An 11,900-nucleotide genomic window follows, 5' to 3' on the forward strand; every position below is an offset into this window, starting at 1 on the left:
ACCCTATGGCAGTGGTGGCTAACCTTTCAGAGTTTTCAAAGATAACAAATACCCTTCTGTAGCACACGTGCTATAGGTTCACCATCACTGCCTATAATGTCTGACATATTTAGAATATGCCAAAAACATTTTGGTGTACTAAATTGTTTCTTGAGTAGGTTAAGAGGAGTAAAAAAAAAAGAGAGAAGATTATAACATTCATTGTCTGAATTCATCACCTAGGCATATGAAGATATTTTGTCTTTTAATTCTAGTACTGGGGATTGAACCCAGGGTCTTCACACTGAGCTACATGCGCTGCCCTTTTTAAATTTTGATAGTCTTGCTGAGACAAATTGCCCAGGCTGGTCATGATCTTGTGATCGTCTTGCCTCAGCCTCCCACAAACAGGGATTACTAACATGTGCAACCATACCTAACTAGACATTTTAATAGATGTTAAGTTGTTTAGTGTGAATTACCATTACCAAAGGTTTTGGGATCATTTAGAAAATTACTCCTAATTATTTTTAAACAAAAAAAAATGAAAACTCATAACATTTATACTTAGAAAATTCCACAAAACACAACTGTGTGGAACACTAGAAGAATACACTATTTCCCTTCACTAGCTCTTTTTATGTATTATTAAAAACCTATGTACTGTTCTTATCATAATATATAGTTAATGAGATGTACTACTTGCTATGACACCCAGATACATAGAACCTGTTGACCAAATATGGACTATCATTGGGAACATATAATAGAATTCATTTTGTGTATTCTGTTGATTATAGCAGTTACATCATTGTTCACAGAGACCATAATGGATTATGGGATGTGTTGGTGTATAGCTTATCTGTGGGAAAATGTTTCTATACATACACTTTTTTATACCATGGTTTGAATTCACAACCTCACACTTCCCAGGTTGCCAGGCAGGCATTTGTGCCACTGAGCTATAGATCCAGCCTGATAAAACTCTATGCATATACTTTTGTAAGAAGAAAATTCGTCAAAATTGATGAAGCAATCCCTAAATTTTATGAATATTTTCTCATTAGGAATTTGGTCTGTTGTAAAATGGGCATCATATGATTTATAGGAGCATTATGAAGAGATTCCAGAAAAATGTTAAATTTTAAGTATAGTAGAAAACAGCTTGAGCTACTGAAGAGAATTATCAGAATTTATATAGTATTGTAAGTTGTATATCAAATGTAAAATTTAAAATTTAGTTCTGTCCTAAAAATAACTAGAACATCAGATATACACCTTTCTGTATCATGGTTTGTAAAATACAGATTTCTCCATATAAAGTGATTTTTTTTAATTTGAGGTGTGTTGCCTTGGAACAAAGATTTGACTCCAAGTATTAATAAAACCAGCACTTGAGAAATAAGTATTTTAAAATCACATTTTGATGGAAATAAAATAAGTTATTAATAAAATGAATGCCTCAAGGTACTTAGAGCTGTTTAAATATTTAGCATGATAAAATGAATTCCATAAAATTATTGTTTAACAAAATATAGTCATTAGTCTGTTCTTCTTCCTAATGTAAAGTAGCAGGGTAATATGCACTGTCTGTGTTAGTATTGTTTTTATTTGATTTTTAATATGCTGTGTCCTTAACACTTTGTGAAAGTGTCTCACTTTCAATATGAACAAGCTTATCTTGCTAAAAGAAGGTAGAGATGCAAGTAAAAGCAATTATTCAAAGTAGTAAACTAGTAAAAAAATGAATTTACTCAGAGAAATACATGTACTGTATACTGTATACTAAAGTACATAGTTTTTGTTGGTTATTTTTCCTCTCAGTTTTATATGTGTGATTTGCAGGTACGTGCACTCTGAGTATCTAATCTAGAGCCTCTTGCTTGCTGTATAAGTGCTCTACCACTGAGCTACACTCCCAGCCCTGAAGCAGAGTTCTGAGGATTTGAGAACAAAGTGACCTAGCAGATAATATTTTAAAATCAGTTTACTGAATTAGAGATTCTGTGTGTTTGATCATTTTTGGCTTGATACTTTTCTGTCATGTAGTAATTGTGTCAAATATAAAAGTGTTTCTCAATATTTCATTAGTCAAAATCATCTTGGAGGCCTCCATGTTGAATCTGTTGAATCTGTATTTCTGGGGATGAATCCTAAGACTGCTCATTTTAACTTGCTTTTAAGTTATTGTGACACATTCATAAAGAACTAAAAATTGAAATTTACTGCTGTAACCTATGTTTCAGTGTAGGTATACTGCTTTTACAGTAATGTTTTATCTTCCGTACGTGAATATTATTTCCAAGACCAAATTAAAAGCCACCTTTTTCCTTTTGTGTTATCGGTTGCTGTTTTTACTCCTCCAATCCCACTAATACTAATTAAGGGTATCCCAATTGTTTTAGAAAAGATTTGAGTTTTAATAATTTCACGTTAAATTGCTACAAATGTACACAATATTATTTGAAAATGTAATGGTTGAAATTTTTTAGTTTAACTTTATTTTAAATAATTTTTTCATTCAATATTTATATATAATAGTTTTTCAGACTGGTGGAAAACTTGGTCACCTCAGTTACTGTATCTGTCTCTTTTAGATCTTGTCTTGTGGAGTCATGTCAGAATTATGGAATACATACCAGATTTGCATTTTTTGAAGGGTCTTAAATCTAGGGGGATTATCTCTTCAATCTCCATGGTGCAGCTGAGGAAACAGTTTATACAATTTGAAATTTGATTAAAGTAATATATAGCATAATAGTCATGTAGAATTTTAATAAGAAATATATTAGTATATTAAAAATATATACAATTGTATAATCTTGTGATATTTATGCTTCTGAATTTATTAAAACTTAAAATTGCATGAACCCCTTACACTTCTATGCATGTCAACATATTTATGTGAATGGCTATCTCCATAATCTATATTTCTCTAAGTTAGTAGCCATATTTTATTCATCACTGTATACCTAACATAAATTGATAAATATTTGCTGAATCAATAGTAATAGTTTATCTATTACATATTGTCCATTTCAATTACTGTCATTAAATTATTATTAAGCATATTTTAGGTATATGCATGTTTTAACTATAATATTATTGCATTGTACATAGTAATGTACTTAGTATTTCACAGTATTGACTGTGTCTAGTTGCTTCGTTTTTAACCAGCTATAATGTCTTCACATTGACTCTTGAGTCCTACCAGCACAAGTCTTCCTTCTATCTTGTAACACAATATAATCTAAGCTCATCTTATACATTTCCTATTCCAGATCTGGAAATTAATGTGATGTAGAGCCATATTTTCCAAGAAGGGCTTGGAGATTATATTTCAAGACCATAAAATGTGAGACATTCATAATTACTAGTTGGTCATTTTTCCCACACCATGTCAGTGGGCACAGCTAAGAAATACGTACATACATTATGTACATTACATACATAATATATCAGTAGTGTCTAGGGTTTTCATTTAACTTCAGCAATACATCTATATTTGGTCTATCCCATAACAAAATACATATCAGGGACACCAGGAGTGATAAAATGACGGTCACATAATTGTTCAGAGTACACATGATAGATTCAACATAACAGTACCACTACTGTCAACAAATAATATGCTTACTGTAAATAGTGTATGATTATTTTAACAAGTCTTTTTCTCATGTTGCACTGGAGATGTACAAGTTAAGCTATATTTTGAATTGAATGTGTTAATTTCTATATAATTATTATACCTTTAGTAGGATATACATTTAGATCATATTTACTTTTTTCCTTGAAAATTCATAAGGAATTAAATCTCCTATGAATATTTATATCATTTAATTCTTAGAAGATAGGCAATAATGAATTCAGATGCACACATAATTGAACTTTACACAAATAAATGTTTTATCTTCACCTTGGCTCCTCTGTATATATAATAATCAGTTGACTTTATATACGCATATGCAGACACAGACGTGGCTATATTTGTAGCAAACTTCTCCCTTGGTTTTCTATTTGTTTACTGTAGTGGCCAGAAAGAATAGCCGTTCTTTCTGAAATGAGATGGGATCTCGGTGTTGTTTTAATTTGTATCTCTCAAATGATCAATTATCAGGGACAAATGTCCTGCCAAGTGTTACAGTACATGGCAGAAAGAATGCCAGACATGGTGGTGCATGCCTGTTATCCCAGCACCCAAGAGACTGATAGAGGAGAATCATTGCAAGTTTGAGACCAGCATGGGCTACAAAGTGAGCACAAGGCCAGCCTGAATTGCATAGCAAGGTCCTGTCTCAAAAAAGAAAAAAAGAAAAGAAAAAATAGAGCACGTGCAAGAGAGAAAATGATGGTGCAGTGGGGATCTAGTTTGACCAGTTGTTTTATGGGGAACAGAACGGGGGAGCCAGATCCTTGATCCTCAGTATCTATTGATTGAGGAGGAGATTGTCCAATGACTCAGAGAGCGGAGATGCTCTTATGCTAAGGATGTCTTGCCATGGAGCCTCTTTAGCCTTAGTAGTCTTAGTCTTAGTGGTTTTAGTCTTTGTCTTTGTAGTTTTAGTCTTAATATTTTTAGTCTTAGTAGGTAGGGGAGGATGACCCACGCCTAAACAAATAATGGGAAATCTCAAAATGGTACGACTAAAAATTCCAAACATTTGTTCATCCCTTAGGGAAGCATGTAAAACTATCCATTGTGAATTTGTGATCCCCAACAACCAGTGGTATTTATAATTTATTCATGTATTTATTTGCTATTTCTACTGCTTCATCTGAGAAATGTCTGTTCATTTCAGATGATCATATTTAGATCAGGTCTTTAAAACTGACAAGTCTGCTTTTTTATTTCTTTATGATTTTAGATACTAGTCTTTTGTCAGAGGAACAGCTGGAAATTTTTTCACACTCTGTGGGTTATCTCTTTCTTCTTTCAATAGTTTCTTTTCTTGTGGAAAAGTTTTTTTTTTTTAATATGATGGGATCCCAGGTTATGATTCTTTATTTTTAATTTTAAAGGCAATAAAATACATTTCAAACACGATCTTTAAATTAGTTACTCTGAATACAAAATACCTGAATTTAATTATCCAAGCAATATTAACACAAACCTTTTTCAGTGAACTAAGAGAAATTAGTAGTATAACTATCTTTATATATATAGATATATTTAAATGAATCAGACTCATAATATATATATATATATATTATGAGTCTGATTCATTTCACTTATGAATATGGTCTCTAGTTGCATCCATTTACCTATTAATGTCTTAAATATCCTTCTTTATGACTGAGTAATATTCTACTGTATAAAAATACCACGTATTTTTTATCCATTCCTTGGTTGATGGACATTTCGATTGTTTTAAAAACCTAGCTATTATAAATTGTGCCGCTATAAATGGGTGCACATATATTGCTGTGGTATAATATTTTTAATTCTGGGATGATATCCAGAAGGGCAATAGCTGGGTCATATAGAATCTCTAATCCTAGTATTTTTGAGGAATCTCAGCACTGGTTTCCAAAGTATTTGTTCTAGTCTACACTCCCACCAACAACTCTCCCCACAACCCCTCCAGTATTTGTTATTGGTTGATTTATTGATGATAATTGCCATTCTTTCTGAGGTGAAGTGGAATCTCAGTTTTGTTTTAATTTGAATCTCTCAAATGACCACTGAAGTTGAACATTTTTTCATGTATTTATTTGCTGTTTATATTTTTTCATTTGAGAAGTATAAATTCATCTCAGATGCCCATTTTTTATTTAGTCTTCAAATTTGGGAGGTCTTATTTTTTTTTCTTTATATGTACTTGATAGTAATCCTTTGTATGAGAAGCAGCTAGCTAACGTTTTTTCCCACATTGTGGGATGCCACTTCATTCTATTTGTGGTTTCTCTTGCTATTCAAAAGTTTTTTAATATGATGGAATCCCAATTGTTGATTGACTCTCATAGTAAAACTGGGTGATTAAGGTTTTACTTTTAATCATTGCTTACACAAGTGTCTTCAAGAGTTTTACCTATTCTGTCTTCCAGGAAGTTGATGATTCTTTATCATATTCCCTACGTGGTTCAGGTTTTGTTAATAAATGCTTTGCTTACTTCTGTATCCTAAAGCATTCTACCTATTCTATCTTCCTGAAGATTTAATATTTCCATTTTAATATTTAGATCTTTCATCTATTTTAATTCTAGTTTAGTGTGTGATGAGAGATATGAGTCTAGGTTTAATCTTTGGTGTGTGGGAAACCATGTTCTTCTGTTCCATTGATCCCTAGGTCTGTTTTTGTACCAGTACCATGCTGTTTTTATCACAGTAGCTTTATAGTGTAATTTCACATGAGGGATTTGTGCTGTCCCCCTGCCTTACCTTTGTTACTCAAAAATTACTTTTGCTATTTTAGGTCCCTTCTGGTTCCAAATGAATTTTAGGAGTTTTTCTCTAATTCTGTGAGGTATGCTATAGGTATTTTGATCTGGATTGCATTAATATTGTATAACTATTTTGGGATTATGGCCATTTTCACAACCCAAGAGTTCTCTTGGGTTCTTCCTACCCAAGAGAAAGGGACATCTTTCCATTTTGACATCCTCTTTGACTTCCTTTTTCACAGAACTGTAGTTTTCAATGTAAACATCTTTTACTTCCTCCATTAGATTGATTCCTAAGTGTTTTCAGGTTTTTCAGTGTTATTGTGTATGGTGGTATTTCTCTACTTTCTGTCTCAGTGAATTTGTTGTTTGCTACAGGAATATGATTGAGTGTTGACTATGTATTCAACTGTGCTAATGAATTTGGTTGTTAAATCTAGAAAACTTTTGGTGGAGTTTTTGGGATCTTCTCTGTGGAATATCATGTCATCTGCAAATAGTGGCAATTTAACTTCCTCTCCTATAATTACTATTTTTGTTGCTTTATCTTTTCTAAATGTTTGAGCTAATATTACTGGAACCATATTGAATAGGAGTGATGATAAAAGGCATCTTGTTCTTGTTCTTGATTGTAGAGTGAAAGTATTTAGTTTTTGACTATTCAATATGTTGTTGGCCATTAGTTTGTCATCCATGTATTTTATCAGATTGAGATCTTTTCCATTTTTCTGTAGATTTCATCACGCATGGGTGTTGGATTTTGTCAAATGGTTTTATGGATCTATCAAGATGATTATACGGTTTTTGTCCTTGTCTCTTTTAATAGAGTATATTACATTTATTTATTTGTGTGTTCTGAACCATTCCTACATCCCTGGGATGAAGCCTAGTTGGTTGTGGTATATAATCTTAATGATTTGGTGCATTCTGTTTATAAGTATCTTATTGAGAATTTGCATCTATGTTTATTAGGGATATTGGCCTGTAGTTCTCTTTTTTGATTGGCACATACTCTGGCTTTGATACCAGGATTATACTTGCTCCCAGGAATGACTTTGGGAATGTTGCTCCTTTTTCAGTTTTATTAAAGAGTTTGAGGAGTAGTGGCCTTAGATCATCTCCAAATCCCTTGTAGAATTCAATAGTGAATCCATGAGGACCTATACTTTGCTTTGATAGTAGGTTTTCAATTACATCTTCAATAAAAGTCTGCTTAATATATATATACTTTATTATATATATTTAAAGTTGTTAAAATTAGAAAATATACTCAAGTAAAAATAAGGATATTTTCTGTAACTGACCATGCAAGATAACTAGTAATATTTGGTTAATAGCTGTCCAGATTTTTTCCTGTTCTTATTACCTTGTTTATTGGAAATGTCAATTTTTTTTTCAAATTATCATGTAATCCTTAAACTATTTTAAAATAATGCTTGATTTTTTGAACCTAATGTATGTGTTTCTTTTTCAGGACTGTACTGTATATGAAACAGAGAATAAAATACTTCATGTGGTATGTATACATGGATTTATTTTCATCTCTTTTACAAAATATTTATTTATTTAAATAGTAATTAAAAATATACAAGTTGTAAATAAGTAAGAAATAACAAATAATCTGAATATATCAGTTAAGTGTATTTTTAGGAAATTAAAAGAATCCAAGCATATTAGTTATAAACATTTTATTTTTTCAAATACAGAAATGTAAAATATTTGTAGATTATAATATGTACCGAGGTTGAACTGTAATAAAATAAACAACTGATATAAAAGAATTTGAAATGCAAGTTTTAACAGTCCTTCTGTGATAAAATGAGGTCAGAGGGAGTTATTCTGCTCTACAATATAAGCAGTTCATTTCTAGCATCATTTGGATAAAATATTTCATAAGATAATCAAATTTGCTTTCCTCTGGTCTTATTCCCATTAAACAGCCTTTTAATTACTTTAACTGGGATATGTGTACATTATATGCTGTCCAAATGCATCTAATTTCTTGTCAGTGCCAACTGGCTGCTTTCTTATAAATCCATTTTTTGGTCAATGGTGCTCTATTGTAACCGCTTCTTCATTTCTGATGTGAAATTATGACACTTTGCATCTGTCAGGTACTGGATGGTAAAGATCCATATTTCTTACCTGTTTTGTTCCTGCAGATTATTAGTTTTATATATCGGAAATGTTTGAATACTTATAATATTTTATATTTGGAAATGGAGACATTTTAAAAAATCTTACCTATACTAACAAAAACAAAAACAACAACAAAGAAAAAAAGAAAAGAAGTAATACTGAATAATCCTCTTCCCCTCCTCACACAGCAATGGTTTATTGGGATGACCTCAAGAGTGTACAGTTAATGTATTGTTCTCCTTGGCAGTCATGGAAGGAGAGTAATTACTACCAAACCCCTTTCGATCTGGTTAACAGAAACTACATTTATTTAGGGTTTATCTATTCTAAGTATTTAGTTTAGGTTACACAGCATATTAAAGGTTGAACATCACTAATAAAAAATCTAAGATCTAAAGTATAAAATCTGAAACCTTCTGAATGCCAACACGATATCACAAGTGGAAAATTCCATGCCTGAACTTGTGATAGGTCAGAGTTAATACTCAGGGTCACAACACAGTTAATTCAGCTTCACCAAAGAGGAAAAAAATGACTCTCTCAGAACTCCTTAGCTATGATATCTCTTTTTTTGTGCATGTTCAGGTTCCCCCTACCCCACAAAGGATAATAAATGCTTTATTCATATATACCAGATATGTCAAGGTGCCTCTAAAACTTACATTATTTACTGTGTTATTTTGCTTACTCTCTGCTCTGTTGTATAAGTATAAAATATGGTGTTGAAAATGCCAAAAGGGGCCACACATATCTCTGTGGGTAAAACTGAAATAAAAAGAAGCACTGATGTTAATCTGTATCCCAGAAAGTTAAGGTGTTGAAGAAATTGAAAAATAGTGTACATGTGAAACCTCTGTTATAGAAGAGTACACTGTTGAGAAATGACTTTTTAACAAGGGAATGAATAGATTGCTGAAATTCTATGTGAAAATGATGCCCAGAAATAATTAAAAACTAGAGAAAAAAACTGCAGAATGTGAAAAATGAGCCTCCATTTCATTTGTTGACCAATGTTGACAAAGCCAAAATAGTTTTGAAACAAAGTGATTATGATGATAGTGACAATGAAAATAACGGCTTTAATACTACAAAAAAATGACTGTAGGTGACATGGTGGAAATGTATAATGGGCTTATTGAAGGACTAGAACAGTATGCATTTAAAATACAAGCTATTATGACAGCTTAAAATCAAAGAGAATTTTCTAGGTCAAAAACTACTAATAAGGCAGCTGACTCTAGAGAAAATATTTTAAAAACTATCCAATAAAATACTCCTCATCCCTTAGAACACCTACTTCTTGGTTCCTCAATTTTTTCTGACATTTCTTACCTAAAACAGTATAGTTTCTAGTAGCCGTTTAATAAAGCATAGCATCATAAGTGGTAACTGAAATTCTGCTCTTATTTTTTGTTACTTCTGGTTAACAGATGATATAAATATTTTAGTGATGCTTAACTGTGCTGCTTAGTTACTCCAAACACAGTATGTTTTTCACTATATCAATAGTACATCATTTTTACTATTATATACTTATGTGTGAATAGTTGTAAGAAAATTGTTACATATTGGTAGCATATAAATTTAGAATCAGTAATGGTGGTGATGACAAATGACTACAGATTGTCTACATGGGTAACTGAAATAGTGACACCCTTGTTTTGTCAATGTTCACAAGTTTTTTCATGCAGAAAACTATTTATAGTATAAAATTACTTTCACGCTATATATATAAAGTACACATGAAACAGAAATGAATTTTGTGTTTAGACATCCATTGTGTCCCTATGATGTCTCATGTATATGTAAATATTCCAAAATCAAAAACACTTTCACTTCCAATTGTTTTCTTTTTGCATTAGCATACCTTTGTAATGCATATTAATTAAATTTGTGTTGGGAATTACTCCATGAATTACATGAAGAATAAAGGATAGTCAATTTGTATCTCATTTAATCTTAATTTTAGAAATGGTGAAATCTTTGGCCTCAAATATTAATCTATTTGGACGTTTGAACACAATCTGAAAACAAAGCACATTCTCTTTTGTGAAATGGATTTTTTAGTTTGGTACTTTGCTGTTTCTTATGAAACTCATGATTGCTATCTCTGTTCCTTTTAATAACAAAAGAACATGAAGAGATCCTTTTCCTCCTGCATTTCTTTAGAGTAGTCACTCACTGCCTGCTCCATTCGCATTGAATTTTCTATGACAATGACTTGATTCTGAAGTATTGAATTTGCTGAATTAGACACTGGCATGGTGCTATGGATTTTTCATTGTATATGCTTCAAGGCTCTTATTGAGGTCAGTGTATGTTACTGATGTTTCTTTATAAAATCTCTCAGGAGTAATCTCTTTTCTGTTGTTTATATCAAAAAGTGCTGTAGTTTGCCTTATGCCTTGGCAGTTAGAAATTTAAAGTACGAATATTTGGCAAATTCATCTTATAGTATTCATTTTATATATTTAGCATAATCCTGTACTCCAATTTATATTCATAATTTTTCTTTGCCTAAAGTTTTTCACTGTTTGTATTGTATATTTTTGCATTTGTTTATATCTTTTATATGGAGAAATAGCACTCATACATAACAGAAACATATTCATAATACTGAAATTTTAGCAAAGGAATTGTACATAGTTCATGGAAAGAGAATCTGTAAGAGATTACAAAATACAAGACATTTTATTTTTGAAGAAAATTCAGATTCTACCATGTGATAGAAAGAAATGAACCTAAATGATGAAAGGAGTCCAGTGGAATTTCTGCTGTGCAATATATATTAAATATAAGTTTAATTAGTTATTCTAAGAAAATAAAGTCTTTACTATAAAATGATTGCAAATGTTTTAAATTTTATTAAAATCATAATATAATAATCAGATCTTAAGTAATTTTAAATCATTTAAAATTGTTTTAATTTTTAACATTTTAAATTCTTAATGACACAAATCATTAGTGTATAACAATTCACTTCTCTTTCCAATTTGACAGATTGTGAGTTACTAAGTATTAGAAATGAGTAACAACATAAATAATAGCGAAGACATTTAGAGGGGAATGTCATATGTTTACCTTGGACAATTTTGCATTCCAGCAAATGAGAATTTAAACATGAGAGTGAAGATAGTAGATGATGTTAATGAGACAATTCATATCAGAAAACATTTGCATTTGCATGTTGTCATCCTGGCTTCTTTATGAAAAAATTGTCCAGTCTCAACTAGAAGATTGTTATATATTTTCTTGTGTGTTAATTTTCTCAAGATAGGAATTAAGTTTTTAAAATCATAAAGTAGGGGCCAGGAGTTAGCTCAGTGGTGCAAGCACTTGCCTGGTAAGCACAAGGTCATGAGTTCAATCCCTGGTACCAAAGCCATCATAAAATAGTATAC

At 31.3% G+C, this 11,900-nt stretch overlaps 1 protein-coding gene across 5 annotated transcripts in view; it reads left to right on the forward strand.

Moving 5' to 3' along the window:
• Positions 1-11,900, forward strand: part of Cnksr2 (connector enhancer of kinase suppressor of Ras 2) — a 284,365-nt gene that overhangs the window by 95,666 nt on the left and 176,799 nt on the right. For all 5 annotated transcript variants that reach the window (XM_063242887.1, XM_063242888.1, XM_063242889.1 and 2 more), the window contains exon 5: positions 7,835-7,876. In XM_063242887.1, coding sequence (XP_063098957.1) covers positions 7,835-7,876 — 42 coding nt within the window. The remainder of the gene's footprint in view (positions 1-7,834; positions 7,877-11,900) is intronic.

This window comes from Cavia porcellus, unplaced genomic scaffold, assembly GCF_034190915.1.
Source record: "Cavia porcellus strain 051 isolate PalLab524CR breed Dunkin Hartley unplaced genomic scaffold, mCavPor4.1 scaffold_33, whole genome shotgun sequence".
In the NCBI taxonomy this organism is placed as follows: domain Eukaryota; kingdom Metazoa; phylum Chordata; class Mammalia; order Rodentia; family Caviidae; genus Cavia; species Cavia porcellus.